At 38.2% G+C, this 21,304-nt stretch overlaps 1 protein-coding gene across 13 annotated transcripts in view; it reads left to right on the forward strand.

Moving 5' to 3' along the window:
* The window catches only part of MBTD1 (mbt domain containing 1), a 35,295-nt gene that overhangs the window by 2,784 nt on the left and 11,207 nt on the right, over window positions 1-21,304 (forward strand). For 4 of the 13 annotated variants that reach the window (XR_015807807.1, XM_088176544.1, XM_088176550.1 and 1 more), the window contains 13 exons: window positions 4,847-5,048; window positions 6,191-6,330; window positions 6,883-6,997; window positions 7,086-7,171; window positions 12,715-12,832; window positions 13,447-13,581; window positions 14,055-14,143; window positions 15,465-15,699; window positions 16,832-16,887; window positions 17,138-17,242; window positions 18,054-18,207; window positions 20,608-20,690; window positions 21,001-21,235. Coding sequence is in view for 12 of the 13 variants with exons in the window: in XM_088176544.1 (XP_088032670.1) it covers window positions 4,847-5,048; window positions 6,191-6,330; window positions 6,883-6,997; window positions 7,086-7,171; window positions 12,715-12,832; window positions 13,447-13,581; window positions 14,055-14,143; window positions 15,465-15,699; window positions 16,832-16,887; window positions 17,138-17,242; window positions 18,054-18,207; window positions 20,608-20,690; window positions 21,001-21,235 (1,753 nt within the window). In the remaining variant the exon portion in view is untranslated. The remainder of the gene's footprint in view (window positions 1-4,846; window positions 5,049-6,190; window positions 6,331-6,882; window positions 6,998-7,085; window positions 7,172-12,714; window positions 12,833-13,446; window positions 13,582-14,054; window positions 14,144-15,464; window positions 15,700-16,831; window positions 16,888-17,137; window positions 17,243-18,053; window positions 18,208-20,607; window positions 20,691-21,000; window positions 21,236-21,304) is intronic. The other 9 variants (XM_088176546.1, XM_088176551.1, XM_088176547.1 and 6 more) reach the window with 7 other exon arrangements.

A 21,304-nucleotide genomic window follows, 5' to 3' on the forward strand; every position in this document is an offset into this window, starting at 1 on the left:
TTGGATCATCCTCCTGTGGCCAGCTGCACTTACCTGGGGGCAAGAGGCTTGGTTACATAATAATGGGGTGTTTTCCTTGCAAGATTTTACCTTCAAAAGTCTTTTGCATTAATTTTGCCAGTGCTTGAGCACAGTCTTCATCAGGACACTAAAGCCATTCCCTGAGTATTTGATGTCTAAATAACATGAAATGTTTTTTTTTTTCTATGGATTTCTCACCCTTTATGCCCACTTTTTTGTGTTGTAAGAGTAGTTACTACACTCCAAGTATGTATGCTATAGTGTGTTGATCAAATTCAGTGTGTGCATGTATATACATATATAAAAATGTATGTTAAGAGTGAGAAACTGGTTATTTTCTTATGTTTAGAGTTGCCTTCCTGCTCTCAGGGAAACCAGTTTCCTTAACTATATTCTTTTTCATACCATTTGCCTTATGTAATGCTTAATTAAGAGTATTTCTTAAAAATACTCTTGTCAAGTATTCACAGGGAGGAGGGGAAGAACAGGAAAGTGGGAAGTTGGGCAGAATAAGAAAGCAGTTCTTGAGAGTTCCTTTCTCCACCCATCCCTTCAAAAAAGAAAAGTATGCAAGAAACCCCCCGAGCAAATAGTACAGGGTAATTTGCCAGTGCTGCTCACACTACATTTCACAGTGCTCTGAAAAACTCTGTTGAGGAACCAGTAATCTTATTAGGAAAATAAGCCTTAGCTAGAATGCCTGAAAGTTTGTCTTGTTCTTTTGTTTGTGCATTACTTCTGCTTAATGTACAGATAGACTCTATTAGTGGAGTAGTTACTCAAGCTGCTGCTCTTTTGGCATTAACCAGCTGCCAGGTTCTGTTTTATAGCAAACCAGGCTCCTGCTGCAAGCACTTTCTGTGGATAGACAGGAGGCTGTTCCCTCTTTTGTTAGAAGTTGAACACTGATCAGGTTGAGTTTTGAGGAAAAGACAATCTCCTCAGCATGATTTTGGTGCTAAGTCCAGCTTTGAAGAGTAGGAAACTGGTTTGCTGCTGATTTGAGGGTTGTTTTTTTATTTTACACACCTGTTTTTGAATCCAACACCCTGCAGCTGCTGTGGGGAGAGGCTGGTTCAGACAGACAAGGTGTTGCTGATGTCTGTGGAACCTAAAGGACTCCTCAAGAATTGCTTGTCCTTCACATGCCTAGAAATGACTTCCGGCATTGCTTGTTCCATCACCTCACCAGGGATGAGATGAGGCTCTTTGACCTGTCATGTCCTGGGTTCTCCTTTTGCCTTTTCCAAAGATAGGAAGGGTAACAGCAAAGGGACAGAGAATGTGTGCATAAAGTAGATGGTTCCCATTGCCTGGTATCTGTGATGAAGCTCACCATAATGTATTAGAGGCCACCAGCACTTCAGGAGCTGTTGATGAGATGGTTGAGAGCTTCTGGAAAAAGATTGAGGCCCTAGAAAATCAGAAAGGGGAAAATTTTGTACTTAATTTTCAGAAGAAAAAGGTGAAACCAGTTAGCAAGAACTCAGCAGGAACTGCAGGCTACTGCTGTGCCAAAGCCACTGCTGTATTTTGTTTAGAATTCTGTTTGTCCTTTTTGTAAGGATGTATCTTTGACCTTTGAAGTCAGAGCAGTGCTCCAACTTTTTTCACTTCCAGATGTTAGAGCTCCTTTTTTGTTCATCTGAATTCTGCAGGAAGGATTATCTCAACTTCCTCATGTTCACTTATGTCTACAAATGCTGTGTTCAACATGGGTTAAAAAGAACTTCTCTGGTGTTTATTATCAAAGTAGAAGTGTTTTGATCTGCTCTAACAAAATTCCAGCATAGGTATTTGTATATAATCTTACCTAACTTTCACCTGCTTTTGTGTACAAACTATTTTGTTGGGGTTTTTTTCCTGCAAACTCTGCCTTTTTGAAATCTCACAAAATGTTTTGAGTAGTTTCCCCAATTGCAATTCAGGTAATAACTACAAGTTAACATTAAGAACTTCCTGCATGAATTATCTGGCAAATGTGGTCATCTGGCAAAAGCTGGGATACAAATGTTTTACAAAAGCTACAGTATTATTTTAAAATGGTAAGCAAAGCTGCTGATTTGACTTGCAGATTTGATGTTCAGTAATTTCGAATTGGAACAATTTGGCTGAATATTAAGTAAATGGAAAGGTGATATATGAGATTTGTTTTGACAGTCTAGTTAAAATCAAAAACTTGATGATTGCTACTTTTTGAAATGGTATAATGCTGAAGAACGATTTTTCCTAACTGAGCACCCAACTTTCCATTTACAAAGAGAAACTTTTCCTTCCCATCTGTGGATATTTTGGCAAAGAGAGCCTAGCAATAATATTGAGGTTCTAAATGGAAGTGATGCAAAAGATCAACAAAAAGAGCCAGGTGCACTGCTGTGGTGTTCACCTGGCCCTGTGCTTCAGCTTCTGGCCCTTCACCTTCCCCCAGCTCCCAGTTCTTCTTCCACCTTCCCTGGCAGTGGGAGCAGAGCTGGCATGGGGAGCTGGAGGGACTGGGAATGGGCTGCACTTCAGTTCCTTCTGAGCAACAACAGCATTTCAGACCTCTGCCAGCAGAGCACTGAGCACAGTTCCCATTCTCTAGGTCCAGGGTTCATCCTGGCACTGGCTGGTACTGCAGCCTCCATAAGAGGGCTGAAGATACAGAATCACACCTTGGGTAGGGGATGAGGCCCCAGTCTCAGTGAAATCACACCAGGTGACTGAGAGGAGGGGGGCATGAAGAGGGAGATCCCCCTTGGGCTCTGAAACACCACAAGTATCTGTCCATAAAACCCTCCAAGCATCATAGTGCTCTGGGAGTACTCTGGGAATGGTTCATATGGAATCACACTTTATATCTTAGCAGAGACTGTGGTCTCTTAACTTAAATACTGTGAGATACCGAGGAGCTCCTGAAATCTTGAGAAAGATGACTAGTTTTCATCTTCTGCTCTGGAAATTCCTGCCGGTGTTGGCAGGACACTGTATCCATGGCAACATTGCATTCAGCTTCTGCCTTAAGCTGCACACACGTGCACACACAAACAAGTCCCTGCTCATGGATGTTCATGGCAGAAGGGACAGGTGACACAGCATGGGTGACACTGCTGCCAGCACGGGTCAGCTCTGGGCTTTGTGTGCCATGGCTCAGTGTTTCCTCTAACAGCCCCTGGGTACCCTGATTGCTGGTTTCAGTGCCTTGAGGAAGTTGTCAGGTTATGCCCTATTCTAAATTTGATTTGGTTTAATACAATTTTAATTTTTTTGGCTGAGAAGTATATTCATAATTAACATTACACTGACTTTTTTGTTGTTTTGTTTCAGAACTACTGTAAGTGTGTTAAAAGTGTTTGCCTTATTGCATAACCTTTTGTGCTTACTGGCATTTTGGGGAATAGTTTTTTTTTAATAATTGCATGCTAGGATTGGGTCAGCATGGAAATCAGTTTTCCTTTGTACCTACTAGGAAATTCTTCCGTAATAGGATTTATTTAGATTGCAAAGCAGAATATAATATAATATAATACAATAAAGGGACAGCATGGCAGAAAAGGCTTTTGAATGAGATCTAAAAAAAAAAAGATATTCAGGCATATGCTCAAGGAAAGGGATTTGGGGAATTGTGACAAAATCTTGAAGCTGTGAATTCAAATGCAATTTAGGAAGGAAAAGCCCAATCACATTGCTTTTCTGCCTACACTGACTTTTATATAAAATTAGCTCTTGGAAAAGGAAGTTGAGCCAAAGGCTTTCTTAATTTTTCTTCTGTTTTCCTATCTGTACTTCATTCCCCTAACTTGTGCTTTTATTGTCTAATTTCTTAGTTTTCTCTTTGTTATTTCCTCTCAAACTAAGTAGATACTGTTTAAGATTATGGAAAGAATATGAAACATAAAATTTTTTTTTAGCTTAATGAGGGCAGCTCACAAAGGAGTAGCCTTGTTTCAATAGAGCTATGTAAGATATTAATAAAATGAAGATTATCACTGTATCAAAATGCATGTGATGGATGTGCCTCAGAAAAAGTGCATTAGTTCATCTCTTGCTTCTTTAGTGTCTTTGCTGGAAATTGCTTAGCTGTCATTCTTCAAAATTGTGTGGCTTTATCCTACTTCAGACTTTTTGAAACTATTATGTATGTTTTTTGTATATGACAGTGGCAAATTAGTCACCTTTCTCTCTTTCAGCATTTGTACAGACCCCATTGCCATAGTAACTGAGCTCTTCATAATGGTTAATGTATTAATCCTCAGAACAGCCCTGTGAGCTGAGAGGTGTTCCTGCTTCACACAGGAGTCACGGATTCATAGGGGAGCTGAGTGATTTATGGATAACCCCACAAGCCAATGGGAGCAGAGAGCCTCTCGTTCCTGTTCCTGTGGTATAAGTGCCCTCTTGATTGAACTGTCTTTTCTCTGCCCAGCTTTCTCAAATGAATGAATTTTAGTGGAATTGGCTGCAGCCATCTGGAATGTGCTCATTTGCATATAAGATCCGTGTGGCTGTCAGTGTTCAGCACATCAGGCTTAATGAACTCTAAAGAGATCAAGGAAATTAAATGTATGGATGGCTCCTGTGTATTCTCAGTGGATCATGAGATAGATTTTTTTTTTTTTTTTTTTTTCTTCCTGTATAACACAACACCAAAAATTGGCCAGTTTTGATTATACCAATGCTCATGTAATTGGCAATACCTGGCTGATGTCTGTCCTGATACAGCAATGCCTTAAAATACCTGCTTTTGACCTGTGAAACTTTTAAAGCTTGACTTTGAAATCTCTGCATTCAGAACATTCTGCTATACTTTGGTTTTTTTTGTTGTTTGGTTATTTTTAATTTTTAGACAGAACATAGTTCTCGAGTGGAAAGGAAACGCCGAGACTCGTTCGGGATGTTTGACGGTTATGATAGTTGTAGTGAGGACACCAGCAGCAGCTCCAGCTCAGATGAAAGTGAGGAGGAGGTTGCCCCTTTGCCATCCAGTCTCCCAATTATCAAGAACAATGGGCAAGTTTATACTTATCCAGATGGCAAATCTGGCATGGGTAAGTTTGTGCTGTGGGAGTGCAAGGAGTTGGATATTGATGGGTTTTAGCCTGTGCTGGGTTGTGAGGGTCCCAATCCAAATGTTGGTCCCAACTAAAAAGAGACCAAAGCAGCCAAAGAGTTGGGGTTGGTTGGTTTTGGGAGGGGGAATTGTTTGGGTTCTGTTAAACTGAAATAAGAGAGGGCTTGAATCCTGCTGACGGGGAAGAAATAGTATGGGAACATCTGCCCTTTGTCAAACATGTTGTCTCTGCAATACATGTGTGTGTGTTTTCATTGCATTGGTTTTATTCCTGGAGCTTTCAGGACAATGTCAGTGTGCTCTGTCTATGCCAGGGCACACCTTCTCTCTGCCCTTTATGTTACATATATTATATGTTTAAATATATTTCTTCCTATACTAGGAAAACTTCATTACAGCTACTGTATAAAACCTGTTAGTGTGTACCTGTTCACTCCTCCCTAGCTGTGAGCTGGAGAATACTAGGAAAATAAGTTTAAACGGGAAGATTTCCTTTGTTATCAGGGAAAAATATTTTATGTGAAATCCTAGTGATTACTGTGGAGCTTTCTAGGCAGAATTTGGGTTTTGTCTCACTGGCATTAGTTGGTCTCTGGGTCTTACTCATCATGGAATACACTGTGGGTGATGCTGTCCACCTCTGAAATATGATTCTAGCCAGAAAGAAACATTGGTGGGCTGGGGTACTTGGGATACGCTAATTTATGAATCAAACAAGAGATCTGGTTTTATTTTAGGTTGGAAGTATTCAATATTTAGAGGAAATCAAGATTGGCAGGCCCAGATGCAAAGCAGATGCTTCCTTGAGAACAGTGTAAAACCAAAAATCAGCTTGAGCTGATTTAGCTGGGTCATTCACATGCACTGGGGGTGAAATTAATAGAGAGCAGAAAGAGGCACTGTTTCACCAGTGAATTTGAGGCTCTTAATGTTTCACTGATAGTAGTGGTGGCATTTTAAATTCTTTTCCTGTGCAATTTTCTTTGGGGTCAAACACTCAAACTATTTGATAGTACCACCTCCACAACTTTCATTCTGTCCTCTTCATTCTGAACCTTCACTAGCAGTTTTAACTACACTCTTTAACATTTTGGGTTGTTTTTTGTCTCCTCTCATTAGCTACATGTGAGATGTGTGGCATGGTTGGTGTCCGGGACGCTTTTTACTCTAAAACCAAGCGTTTCTGCAGCGTGTCGTGCTCCAGGAGCTACTCCTCCAACTCCAAGAAGGCCAGCATTCTGGCCAGGCTTCAGGTAGCGGTACAGACACCGTTTTTTTTACATCCTTCTGTCATCTGTGGTGGTGAAATTGGGTGTTTGTACACATGGCTGCATGGTTTGAGGGTTTTCTTTATAGAGTTGCGAAATAAGTATATGTCCGTTGACTTAATTATTAATCAAATCATCCAGGCATGTTTGTAATAGTCAAGAAAAGACAAAGAAATGTCAAGAAATATCTCTGTACTCTGTCTCAAATTCATTGCAACAAATGACAAGAAATTGCTTTGCTATAAGTTTGATTAAAAGTTCTTCATTTTGACCTGCTTTTAAGAGATACCTGTTTTTCAGGTAAACAACAGTGAATCTATAATGCTGTTCAAGTTGGAATAGTAGTACAAAAGTCATCTTTTGGACACTCCTTACGACTATGTTTTAAATTTATTTTATAATACATGTAGTTGTGTGATACTTAGTCTCTGTGTACTTCTAATTTTAGTTTAAATCTGCCAAAGATAGCTGCAGACTAGTGGAAATTTCCTGATGGGAGTTTGGAAAGATGTTATTTACTTGGGTTGTTTTTTTTTTTTTTAGGGTAAGCCTCCAACAAAGAAGTCTAAAGTTCTACAAAAACAGCCTTTAGTAGCTAAATTAGCAGCATATGCCCAGTACCAAGCAACTTTACAAAACCAGGCAAAGACAAAAGCAGGTAACAGCATAAAAACAGAGCTGAGACAAAAACACTGGAAGATTTGTGCCTCATTAGCAGCTTCCTAACTAAAATAACTTTCCCTTAGCAGCTGTTCCTGTGGAAGGTTTCAGCTGGGGTAACTACATCAATAGTAATAGCTTTACAGCAGCTCCTGTTACCTGCTTTAAACACGTGAGTATTTCTCAGTTTGTGCTTTCCTCTGTGTGTGTGTATGAGTGAGTCCGTGGAAGTTCTTGAATTCATTTTTCCAGAACATTCATATCTAAATATTTTTCATGATCTGTGAAATATAACTGTGAATATGACTACTGTTTAGATAATTTATCAGTCCTTTAAAACCATTCTGAACACCGTTACTTTCATCATATATACACTCTCATAAATAAAATGGAAGGCTCTTACATACTTGAGAATTGTTTTTCTTATGTTCAACTCACAAAATCATCCCATGTACTGCAAAGTAACAAACCAACCAAGTCAAGCTGTACTGAAAACAGTTACAAAAGGCTTTTTAGATTAAATCAGGCTTGTTCCATTGTCTTGGACTGATCTATCCATTACATATTTAGATTTGGGATTACTTTCTTAATTTTTAGTCGGGTTCTCCCTGTCAATGGTGCTGTCAGGGGAAAATGAAGGCTGTTCAGAAATCAGAAATTTAAAGAGTTTTATTTGTTTTAGAGTTGTACAAGTTTCAGACAAAAAGACATTCTTTAATGACTGAGGAAATTAGGGATTGGGGAAAATATTTAGTACCATCTGTCTTTATTGTGTTTGTAAAATTCCAGTAGTAAGACATTAGGCTGACAATTAAAATATGTCACTACTTTGTCTCTTCAGTAAAAGCTCTGACAGAAGGTGTTTTTTTCAGCATATTTTTTAATTTGAGAAGTTGAAGTGTTCCGTATTACAAAATTTTTGTTTTGCTGGAAATGATGTAAAATTTGTTGTTGCAATCAAACAAACATTGTTTGAAAAGTTGTAATCAAAACAAACATTTTTGCTTCATGGAAGTTGCCTGTGAGGGAGAAGAGACATATTTTGTGTCCAGCTCAGGAATTCCTGCTGAGCCCTCTCAGCTCATAAACCAGTGGGAGTTGAGGGCTCCTGGCAGTTGGCACTTTGTGAATAGTGCCCTTTATGCTCACAGGTCTCAGCTACTGCCCAGAGCTGAGCCTTGCATTAGGAGAACTTGGGGAATTTGTATCAAATTCCACATGCTCAGGGCAGCATGTTTGCACTTTGCTTTCACAGATATGTGTGTGTAATAAGTGATTTCATAAGTCCATATCAAAAAGTATAATTTGCTGACATGGGCTGTTGTATTTACAAATGTCTCAGGATGGGTGGCATCCTCTAATAGGAGAGAGCTACAATTGTCAGGTCACTTGTAAATTATGCTCCAAGGTGACATTTTATTAGAAGGAGTTGTATCTTCCTTTCTCATTGCTTCATTCATTCAGCTGCCCAGTGCCCCAGTAATGTGAACCAAGATCACACTCATGGTCACACTGTACCTCGAAAATTTTCACAAGATAATGGCAACAGTGCTACCAAATAGCCTGAAAGTTGTTTCTTTTCTGTCCTTATTTTCCTTTTTCATACAACTTAAAATGTAAATTTTACAGTTTTCTTTGGAGATTACTAATTCTTCGGTGGATATGAGTTAGTATTATAAGGATATGATTTGCATTAAACTTCACTGTAATTATTTCTTTGAAAAATACATTATTTAAACCAGACAGAATCTGAAAAACACATCAGTTATTTTTTTGTTAGATCCTTCTTTGTATCACTCTCCACTGATAATTAAACAATATTCTTTCTGCCTTTCTGGGAAGATTATTGCTGTTTTCTGTGTACTGTATTGCTTTGATTTGTAAAAGTTTGTATTAGTTGATGTTTATTTACCATCCATATTATGGATTTCATACACTTGTATGTGTGTGATGGAATGCATAAAGCTTATTCTGCTCAAGACCAAAGTTTTGAATTGACAGTAAAATCATGACATATCTCCCCTTAAATTCATTATTCAATAAAATATATTGAATTTATTGGTTACACTGGGTGTATCTTTATGGGTATTTGATATGGAATATTAGGATCAATATTAAAGAAAAGGGAATTATGAGATGCAAGATTAGGCTTTTTAATTCTTTTTTCTAATAATCTGGCATACTTCAGTGTCTCAGATGTAGTTTTTACGCATCGGTTTTTCGGGTTTTGTTTTTTTCCTGGGAAGTTATTTTTTCTTCAATTTAAATCAGTTACATTTTAGAATTAAAGTATCTAAATCTTGGGAAGTCCTCCCTTTCTCTCTATGGTAAGAATTAATTTCAAAGTATTTTGATGTGCTTTCGTGCTTCCATGTTACCTTTATTCCAGATCTGAGTGTTGAGTCACACTAATGAAACTCAGTAGCAATAGAGTGGCCATGCCCATGACTTCAGTGTTCAGTGAACTGAAGTGGGGAACTGCTTTGGTTTATGTCCTACAGGGAACCCATGATAATGCCAGAATTCCCATTTGTGCACCTTGCAGCCTGTTTTTTTATTTTGTCAAAGTGCATTCATCAGGCACACAGCAGTAGCTGCTGCAAGGAGAAAAAACTCAATTTTGTGTTTTTAATATTGAGTTATAGCTTAGTCTCATACAGTGAGCTCATTGCTGACCTGCATTCCACTTTTTCTCCTCTAAACACTTTTACTGTTTTCTACAGTTGCTTTTATTAGTTCAAACCATTCCCACAACTGAAAGCAAGTTACAGTGGTCTGAGTTGTTTTTCAGTACTACTTACTGGACAATTTTATGCACAATTAAAAGCAATTGTTTATTTTCACTCTGTTTCTAGTGAGAGGCACATTTCCTGAAGTTCTTTCTTCCAGCTGAATTCTGTTCTGAGCAGAAATATTTTCATTCTCTTGGTGTCTTGTGTTTTTAAGCTCTATCCAGAGATTTAAGGGAGCATTTCCAGGATGCTACACTGGGTGGCAGTGCTCTGCTTTGAAGGTTTTTGTCTAAACCCTTTTGCATGTTTTCTCCTCTGGCATTTCCTGTTGGGGCACTGCTCACACACGAGGTTTCAGCATTTCATACAATTCAGGAATTGGTAGCATCACCATCAGGATTTGCCATTAAAATCCTGATTTAATTTAAAGTCTGGAATCGTGGCAGTGTTGATGCCATCCCCAACCTTTGGAAACCACTGCTTTAAGCTATGTGAGCTCTTTATTCAGGTGCATATGTGGGAATACTTGGCCTTTAGGTGCTCCTGTCAAACAGGCCCGTCCTGACTGCACCTTACCTTGCAGAGAAGGCCCTTGGTGCTCACAGATAGACCCCTCCCAGGTCATGTCCCGGAGCAGGAAGCCAGGAACCAGCTCTTCCTTGTTTGGCAGTGATGTGAAGTGGATCTCTTCGTCATGAGTCTGAAAGGTAAATTTGTTCTTACCTGTAAATGATGGTTCTGCTAGTTCACACTATGCCAATCCAGACTGCAATCACCTTCCAGGCAGCAGATAAGTAAGACCACTTCTCTAGTGCATTTTGAGTTTTTAAAAGCACTCTTCAAACATTGATTGATTGATTAATCAGATGAGACAGAGGAGAGATGAAGATGGCTGTTACAGCCCTGGTTTATCCAGGTCTTCCTGCTTCAAGAATATTGCCAATGAGGGAAGGAGACTGAGGTGGTGCAGTGTAGCAGGTGTGCTGTAAACCATCCCTCAGGACAGTACCATTGTCTGACATTTCAGCAGTGATGCTGCACAGGATGGCTTCCTTCTTGAAAGGGTGAGCCATATGGATTGGTGTAGGAGAACTAGCAGAACCAATGTTTTCACAGACAAGGACAAATTTAACTTTCTGCTATTTCCGTCTATACCAATCCACACTCAAGAAATGAAATTTCCATTCTAGGTTGATGTCAGGAGAAGTGTTTGGATATACTGTTCTCTCTGAATCAACTGAATAGATGAGCAGGCAGTACTTCAATTGAGTGCAGCTGGATTATGAAATTATTCAGCACTGTTATTTTTGATTGTTTGGCCTCATCTGTATCTCTATACAGGCAACAAGATTTGGTAAAATATGCCATTTGAAAAGTTTATCTCCCAATTCAATTAAAAACCTACAATTTAGACTATGTCAATTTAGAGAGAGTAGTGAGTATGGGATGGGACTTAAGTTGTATCTGCATATTTTGTGTGTGAAACTAAGCCATCTTTTCAGTTGGATTTTTCTCTGGCTGCCAGTTGGCAGAAGAGAGCTCTGTGGTCTAGACTGGTGTAGATGGGACATAGCAGAATATGAAGAGACCAGGCTTCAAGAATAAAAACTGGCGTACTTACATTTTCTTTAAGAGTTAAAACTAGTTTTAAGTTTTGTATAACCTCCAATACTTCCACTAGTGAAGGGATTGCCTTTTTTAAGATAAATTCAGCTTCTAGTGCTGCTAGTGGCAATTGCCAGAATTCTAATTCTGGCAAAATTCAAAATTCCAATATTGTAATTTCCAGTCATTCAGGATTAATCCAGATTTTTTTTTTTTTACTTGTAGCTCTCAGCAAAAATTCTATGCAGTTGCAGGCTATTCTCACTGACTAGTTCAGTTCTCTGGGTTTGCAAAGAGCTTTGTAAATGAGAGTGCAGAGCCAGAGGATCCCTCCTTCAGTTCTCCCAGTGATAGCTGGGTAATCTCTGAACTGATAAGAATTTATTTTTTTTCAGAATTGATGTAGCTGTTGTTATAAAACACCCAGAATACGAATCTCTCTTTCTTGGGTAGTCTCCAAGTTCAATGCAGACTGAGAAATTTTCTAGCTTGTTACCAATGTAACTTTGGTTGAGTTACTGTTAAGAATTTAGGTTCTTCAGCACTGTGCATTTCTGGTATCTGCAATACCATCTTTGACTGACATTTCATGATGCTCTGTTCAACAAAATGTTCTTCTGGAGATAGAAATTATATTTAATTTGCTATCACCAGCTTCTGCAAACTGTTACAAGTTCATCAGGCAGATATTCCTTCTTGTTCTTAACATATTCCTCACATGGGGCAGTGTGAGGGATCTTGCTGTGCCTTTCCTTCTGGTGTTCATTAAAAAGGTGCCACTCAGAGCCTTCTGTTCTCTTTGCCTGCTCTAGGAGTGATTGCTTGCAGGTGATGTGAAAGCCTGTTCCTCTGAGAGGATGTGAACCAGTGGGTGATAAACCCCAACATAATAAATCATCAGAATAGATTAAAGAAATGATTTTTAGGCATTCTTCCAGCACCATGCCTGACTTGCAGAATTAAAAGTTTTGATGTCTGTGCTACAGGTACCATGATTTTCTTGCAAGTAGAATTGCACAGCAATTTCCACCATTCTTACTAACAGCAGTAGTTTCTTTCTAATTGAAACATCATAGAACAAAACTGACCTTTGAGAATGTACAATTTGTACTTGTGCTTAACTGCTGTCTAAACTTGGAATGCTATAGGTTTTTTTCAGTAAATACACAGGCATAATTGGATACAATTACAGTATTGCACATAATCATCAAATCAAAACCAAAGTAGGTTCTCATAGAAACAGTGGTTTCTAACCATATGTTTGTTATATGTATATTGAATGTTGTGTCTTTTTAAGTTGCTTGTAGAACACTGAGATAACAAAAAATTAATATTTTCACATGGTGAATTGATGACATTTTAACCCCAACCTTGGCAGGCACCCATGGGGACTTGCTGGGGTGACATTGCAGAAGGAGTGAGAGTGGAGGTTCCAAACACTGACTGCAGCCTACCTACCAAAGTCTTCTGGATAGCTGGAATTGTAAAATTAGCAGGTAAATGTGTTTCAGTTGAAACTAAAATACTCAAAAGAGCTGTGTGAAGGGATCAAATACTTCATCAGTGATCACCTGATGAGTAATGCTGACACTGGGCAGGCTGGCAGAGCTGTGGCTGTAGGTTGCACACTGTAGTGCTGTCACTGCTCTACCCTTGCTGCTCTGATGCTCAAAAATGTCTGTCCATGGTTTTGGGTTTTTTTTTAATACTGCCTCAGAGTGCAGTAAAAGCAGTGCAGAGCAGATAGGAGACTGTGTAAGAGCTGTCAAGAAGCCTCACTATGAATCACTGTCTTGGTGAAAAGTTAGAAATTCAAAAGCAGATACTGTGTAATTAATTTTGTCCTCTTCTGTATAATTTCTAAAAGATTATAGTTCAAGAATTTTAATTTTATTTAAATTTACTTACATGATAATACATGCACATTTATCAAAGTAATCCATTCTGTGCATTAATAGCATCAAGAAATGTACCATTAAAAAAAAACTTGCTATTAAAAATTACATTTAGAAAACCAATGTAATGTACATGGTGATTGGTCAAGAAATAGTCATACATATATTTTATAATCTTGTTTCATTCTTGTATTTTTTAAAATGCTTTCTTTCAGGCTACAATGCTCTGCTGAGGTATGAAGGCTTTGAAAATGACTCAAGTCTTGACTTCTGGTGCAACATTTGTGGGTCTGACATCCACCCAGTTGGTTGGTGTGCAACCAGTGGGAAGCCCTTAGTTCCTCCTCGAAGTATGTAAATAGTAGCCTTACTGACTGATTTCAAAGTCTCTTTATTAAACTAAATTTTCTCATGGCCCAGATTTCAAAGTATTCTTTTACCATAAAAACTTTTTCAACAGTTAGGAATTAGTAATTTTAAATTCTGGAAAAATGAGAGCTTGACTGATGCTGAAAGTGTTTCTTGGATTAGCCCATCTGATGCAACTCAAAGCTTTTGAGGTCGGGGTGGCAGCAGTTGGTTAATCAGTGGTGGGAATGTGCACTGATTTTATTTATACTGTGTTATTAAATTCTTTACCCTGGCCCGTAAATTTACTCTTGGGTAGCATTCATTCTCTAAAGAGGCTTTTTGTCATTATTGTCATCTAGGTCTTTTAATGGTCATCTGGGATTTCTTCTTTACATATTCCAGACTCTAATATTGTCTCTAATGGGCATAATTAAAAATCAGTGGCTTATTTTTTCCCCTTCATTTGCAACAGCCATCCAACACAAATACACAAACTGGAAAGCTTTTCTAGTGAAACGACTTACTGGTGCCAAAACACTTCCTCCTGACTTTTCTCAGAAGGTAAGGCTGATGCAGTATCAATGATGTTCTGTAAAGAAAACTGTGGCACAGTGTGAAGAACTGAAATATTGTACAGTGGTACATTAGCTCCTCTTGCAGTGAAGGAGGTACAGCAGATTCTTCCCTTAGATAAAGTTTTCCTTGGAATCCCTTCTCCAGTTATGTCCACACTTGGCAGTATGTATTTGGAAAACTGTTTGCTCTAGAAAGAATAACTTTCTATAAAAACTAGTTAGTCCATTTTAATTTTAAAATACCTCATTTAAAAAATCCACAGAAAACCCAGAAGTGCTCATACCCTGTGATACGTAAGAAAAAAATGAAAACTGAACTGAAACTGATTTTTCTGATTCAGGAATGATTTTTATCATGAACTATGTCAAGAAACTGAACAGAATATGTTAATATAGCATGGGTGTAGAAGGAATAAAGAGCATACTTTAAAATCTTAGTATTTTTTTCCTGCTCTGGACTAGGTTTCTTTAGTCATGTCTTCAGGTGTGGCAGCTGCTGTGTAGTGTGCTGGAAGTTTGCTTACCAATATTGTGAGATGATGATGCATATTGTTCTTAGTAGAAATATGAGACTTAATTTGTTGTTTTACACTGCATATAATGTTTAAAAAACAACCAAAAAGCTTTTCTGCAGTTGTTAATTTTTATTTTAAAATTGGCTCAGTTAGAAGCCAAATTATATTGGCAAGATCTCTGTCCTTTGGGGAGCTGGTAATGAAAATGGCAAGTGACAGATACTGATTTTTAAACAGTCTATTTGCACAAAGCAGATTAACATCTGTTTCCCTTCTTTCGTGTATTTTGAAGAAATACTTTTGTAAATTGGCCAGCTTTAATTACGTTGAAGGTTTGTTTTCCATGCCTTAAAATGAAGTATTTTAATCCTGTTTATAAAATGATGAGTTTTGAGTGGATGACAGAGCAAGAACAAAAATTCATGAGGTTTTTCTTGTTTAAGTTGTTTCTCAAGGTAACTTCACCCATTGTTAACAACTGAACAAATACTTATTACGTCAGTGGAAAGTTCCTTGAACTTAAGATGAGATACAATTCTCATATAAGGGATGACCTTGAAACAATTAAAGCATTGAAGGATCTATTTTTAGTTTTCTGAAATACTATTACAATGAAATAGAAGAGAAATAATTTGTCATTTCTCGTCTCAGATTGATTAACAAATCCTTCAATTAAATGACAAGTGCATCAATACTGTGCTTTAATGGACAGGAAATGGAAAACCAGGGGATGCTCTTCCACAATGTGTGTTTGGGGATGCTCTTCCACAATGTGTTTTGTGTTGCATCAAGGTGTCTGAGAGTATGCAGTACCCATTCAAAACTTCCATGAGGGTGGAAGTAGTGGACAAGACACACCTGTGCAGGACAAGGGTGGCAGTGGTGGAAAGTGTCATCGGGGGCCGCCTCAGGTTGGTGTATGAGGAGAGTGAGGACAAAACTGATGACTTCTGGTGCCATATGTACAGCCCACTCATTCATCATATTGGCTGGTCTCGAAGTATAGGACACAGGTTCAAAAGATCTGGTAAGTTTGGTTGGGGTTAGAGGTGTTTTGTGGGCAGTGTTGGCTGGGAGGAGTTTGGTTTAAGTAGTTCTGTTGCTTTATACAATTAATCAAACTGCCTTGAATAATGATATTTAAAACTGTTATGTAATGTGGCCCAGGGTTTTAATTCTATTGCACACAGGAATTTCAGTTAAGCAATGGAAAAGCCACAATAACCTTAAGGTTGATTTGTAATGTTTAGATGTTTCAATGATTAACAGAGGTCAGCAAACTGTAGGCAGAAAAACCTTTAACTGCACAGTTCAAGCATGGTAAACTTCACTTTTCATGCTGATACCTGGAATCACAGCCCTGCTTCACAAACTCCTGGCTTCTTCACATCTAACTCTGTTTTTGGACTATACAACATGGACAAGTATCCTAGTAGATACAGAATTTCTTTTTACTTGCAAGTTTAAAGACTGTCTAATATTTTATATTGCAGTATGTGGTTTAGAGGGCATTAGGGAATGGGGTGGGAAAGTGAAGTGACAGTCTGATAGAAGGGACACAATTAAGGCCTTTGCTACCTAAAATACAAAAGAAATTGTAATTCGAAGTAGTTAAGGCTTCTAACAAAAAAAAGTCTGGGTGTTTTATTATTTCTCTGTTCCTTTGAGCTGGTATCTCTTGTCAGAGACAGAATTCCTGTAAAGCATCCCACAAGGTTTCCCTTCAGGGAAAGGCCTTCAGTTTTCCTAATGCTTCAAGTTTCACTGATAGCTATAGATACACGTATACAAATATATGTATTTAAAATTATTATATGTAATTAAATAAATATATATAAACGTATTTTTCTGTCATAGTGTGAAATAGTTTATGTAATACTTCCATCAATTTTGTGAATAATCAAATGGTCTTGTAAATACTGGATATTGGGTTTTTTCCAGAAATGATGTTTGTGTTATAGAGGCAGCTCAGGTTAAAGTCAACAAGGAAAATGGATGGATGATGTCCTTCTGATTTTTGTGGTAGTGTTCCTATAAACTGTGGGCCTCCCATACCAGTGATTGTGTGGTGGTAGTTAACATTCAGAAAAACATATTGTTTGCTCTGTGAACAAAACTTCTGAACAATATTATAGTAGTATTATTATTCTTCCTTGTAGATATTACAAAGAAACAGGATGGACATTTTGATGCACCCCCACACTTATTTATGAAGGTGAGTTCAGTAGCTAGAGCAATCTCTGCAGAGTTGAGGACCTTTAGTTCCTATTGTGTGTAAACCAGACCTGAAACTCCATTTACATCCTGGCCCAGCACAAGCATTTCTGCTTTTATTATCCTCTCTGACCTCCTTGATAGAACTGGTAGAACAGGTATTTCAGTCTGTTGCTTTGGCAGTGTGGGGTATGTTTTGTTCCAGGCTCATTAAATTCTATGTTTCTGCTGTTGTTCTGTGATTCTTGTAGGTAAAAGAGGTTGATGCAGCTGGAGAGTGGTTTAAAGAAGGAATGAAATTGGAAGCTATAGACCCCCTCAACCTTTCAGCAATATGTGTGGCAACTATCAGAAAGGTAAGAAAGCAAATCTGCATTTTAGGGAGGCAGAGAAGAATCCTTTTCCCCCAACCTTTATTCAGGCTCAAAACCAAAATGAGTGGAGTTCATTGACAGTGAATGGGGAATGTCTGTCAGTTGTTTATGCAACTGCTGTGAAAATGTGCTCGTGTAAATTTGACTTTAATCTCTGGAAATTCGGCCTTACCTTTAATTAGAATGTATTTGTGAGATGAATGTGCAGGAAAATATTCTGCTAATTATGCCAAGTGTTTTGCAACTGTTCAAAACCAACCCTCATGCTCCTGACTTGCAGAAGTCTGAAGATATTTTAAGGCTGTCCTTCTTTCTTAGCTTGATTGAAAGGGAGCCAATCCATGTGAAATCTGCTTTTAAAGAGAAAATGTAAAAAGCAGCTTAGCTGAATTGTTTAACCTTTCCAGTGAGGAGGAGAATGGTTATGATTTTGAGTAATGGTGTACTGAATACCCCTGCAAGCTGAAGATAGACTGAGTTATAAAGCTTTAGAAGTAGTGCTGATGTTCCCAAGAAAAATAAACTAGAGATCAGAAAAAGGAAATGTTGCTCTCATAACTTTGTGGTTATCAAAGGTACATAAAGTGCCTTTACTGTTGCATAAAGTAACAGTTGTGTTCACAGTCCTGGGGACAGCTATGGTTTGGAAGGTTTTTGTCATAATTGAATGTCCTTCTAATTGTGCTTCCATTATTATTGAGTTGCTTTCACTCTTGAAACGTGGCATGCTCTCTTTCTAGCTTTCTCACCCAGCTGAAGGTATCTAATGTGAAATATTTTTCTCTTTACCAAGGTGTTAGCAGATGGCTATCTTATGATTGGGATTGATGGCTCAGAAGCAGCAGATGGGTCTGATTGGTTTTGTTACCATGCCACTTCCCCTTCTATTTTCCCTGTTGGTTTCTGTGAAATTAACATGATTGAACTAACTCCACCGAGAGGTACAGGTAGCATTCTGACACCTTTTATTGTGAATATTGCTCAGTCATACTGCATGTACCATGTGCTTTGTTTTTTAACTCAGCCTACAAAATTCAGGTCCCTTCTTAGGACTTTCTCAAGTCTGAAACAAATACAGCTTTACTTTGAAATAATCTAAACCAGAGGTAGCCAACACTTCCTTTAGAAGAAGTTAGATTGATTATTAGCTGAAATAATTTGCATTTTTTGTCAGAAATGGAGGATTCTGCTAATTCAATGGGAAGTGTGGGAGTCACTAAAAGGGCTCTTCAGAAAGTGTCACTGGTTGGGAAGTCCTGACCACTAAAACAATTAATGAACATTGTAAAGAATCTCGAGCTAATTCACAATATACCAGTCAATTTTTGGAAGGCTATACACAAACTTCAGCTTCAGGACTATACACTGAATAAACCCCTCTGTGAGGAAAAGCTGTCTTTTCACAAGCACATGTGCCTACAGAAGACTTTACCTCCCTTTTCCCATTTTTTGCCTTGGTCTGGCACTTTTTAAGAGGATCACAGTTGTATAACAGCAGAGGACAATGATTTTTCTGTGGCTTTTTCCCTCCATTCTCATTCTTGCAGGCTTCTACTTGTATTTAATGTATTATTTTTCTAGGTAATAACTACAGTGTAATGTGAAGAAAGTAATTTCCTGTCATTTTTGTTGTACAGTGACAACTCTGTCACTCTACAGTATGAAAAGTGCAGTTACACAGATTCAGTTTTATTTTTCAGTCAGCTCATTTAGTGAATGTATTGCCTAGAAATTCATAGGCACCAGCATCCCTCAAAAATATGAGGTGCAGAGACTCTTGCAATAAAAGTTTTTATGCTTGTGTATCAATATGTATCAATCCATTTAGAAATACATATATGAAACTGATGAGACAGAAAAGGAGAAAAACTTGCCTTTGGTGATGAGACTACCTCTTCACTCCTGAAACACTACTTTTAGAATGTGGATTTTGTTGTTAGCATGTTTATGATACTTAATGTTTCTCATATCATGGCAACCTAATTCTTTACCTCCATGTACATTTCCCCTTTTACTGCAGTTTTTCCTAAGTCCTGTGTCATCAATGACAGGTGATTATAAATCACACATGCAATAATCTAAAAGCCATTTGGAAGAGGAATTACTAGCAGTAAAATACAGAGCATAAAGCTCATTAGCATTTTTAATAGGATCAAAGTGATCGAAGCTCATTAGCTCTAACAGGGAAGGTATTTTGCTTTCCAAATTATGGGCTGGAAAATGGATAGTTTCTTAATTCTGCCTGGTCTGACAAGGCCCACATGCACATTTCCTGTGTGTGATGGTCTTGAGTACAAATGTATTGGTGTAGCAGTGTAATGTTACATTGAGAAGAAAAGCATTAATATGCAGAACTGATACAGTAATGCCATTATGAATGAACTCTCCAGCTGCATCTGCTCATGGAGATATTCCATAGCCAGTGTGAGCACTCTTGTCCAAGTTGCATTTAGCATTGTGGATAACTTCAGTTGCTGTGAAATCATTGGACTTTGCAAGGCTCATTCCCCAAACATCTTCATCCCATGCTGAAATCAGAGGAAGATGAAGATGCTTAGGCATTTGGAGGGATGGGATTGAATTTTGAGCTGTGGGTACCGAGTGTGGCAGCCCTCTGCCCCCCCAGAGATGAGATCCAGACCTCTCCTGTAGCTCCCATTCCATGCCTACCACACTGCAGATTTTCAGGATGTCCATCACTGCACACTGCTGCAGAGAAATCCTCCAGGCTGTTGTTGCTCCAGCTAGAATTAGAGAATTATTAGTTTTAGCAGTTGTTGAAGTTACCCAAAGGAAAAGATATTCCTGTGTTTTATGCATATTCAGTAGCAGCTACATTTATTTTTGAGAGTTTGTTCCCTTTATAATAGCTTTTTAAAAATACTCTAATTTTCCATATTACATATTACTACTATTTTTACCCTTATTAAACTTTTAAAATATCCATGTTTATTCTTACCATTCTGTTCCTGACAATTTAAGTGTTTCAATAGTGGAGCTATTTCCCCACAGGGAAGAAACTGTATGTTCTTAATTCCATAAGCTGTTTTGGGTCATTTGTAGAGATAACAATCTGACAAAAAAACTCCCAGTTTAAGTGATTAATCTTAACTTAAATGATAACTTTTATGTTACCCAGTACTTCATTCTTCTTGTTTGTTGCAAATGAGCAATGTCCAGGTGGCTGTTTGTCACTTAGATCAAAGTTCAGAGAGTGGAAGTTTCTGATACTACTGTTTGACTTTTGTTGTCTTTTTAGCTGTGACACACTCCCAGTGTTCTATTTTTGCTATTCTTACCCATGAAGTTTGCAGCTGATATATGAAAATGTTGTTTAAAATTCACAGGTTATGCAAAACTCCCTTTTAAATGGTTTGACTACCTCAGGGAAACTGACTCAATAGCAGCACCAGTAAAGCTCTTCAATAAGGTAATGAAATTATACATGTCTGTGCTGGAATTTACATTTTCTTTATATTTTGCATAGTGCATGGGATGGACCCATTTGTTAAATACAGTTTTGAAAAACTAAGACTTTTAGAGATAAGAACCATTTGAGTAAACAAAGGTTGGTATCTCTGAAATGCTAAACAGATGCAGAGGTACAGGAAACTTCATTAATGATACTTGGGTTTTTTTTTTCTATATTAAGTTGATTGAAATCCCTGTTTCAGCACTGTGCTTAAACTATCTTAATGCACATGTCTGTTCACTGATGTTTGCCTTCTTTTCTCCCCCAGGAAGTTCCAAACCACGGGTTTCATGTTGGCATGAAACTGGAGGCCGTGGATCTGATGGAGCCTCGCCTGGTGTGCGTGGCCACGGTGACGCGCATTATCCACCGGCTGCTGAGGATCCACTTCGATGGCTGGGAGGATGAGTATGATCAGTGGGTGGACTGTGAGTCCCCAGACCTGTATCCTGTGGGATGGTGTCAGCTCACTGGATACCAGCTCCAGCCTCCAGCACCACAGTGTGAGCCTTGCTTTGTCAATAATGGAAATGAATTTAATGGGGGCTCGTTTTCCAAATCTCTTCCAATTA

This window comes from Sturnus vulgaris, chromosome 20, assembly GCF_052056855.1.
Source record: "Sturnus vulgaris isolate bStuVul1 chromosome 20, bStuVul1.hap1, whole genome shotgun sequence".
Lineage (NCBI taxonomy): Eukaryota > Metazoa > Chordata > Aves > Passeriformes > Sturnidae > Sturnus > Sturnus vulgaris.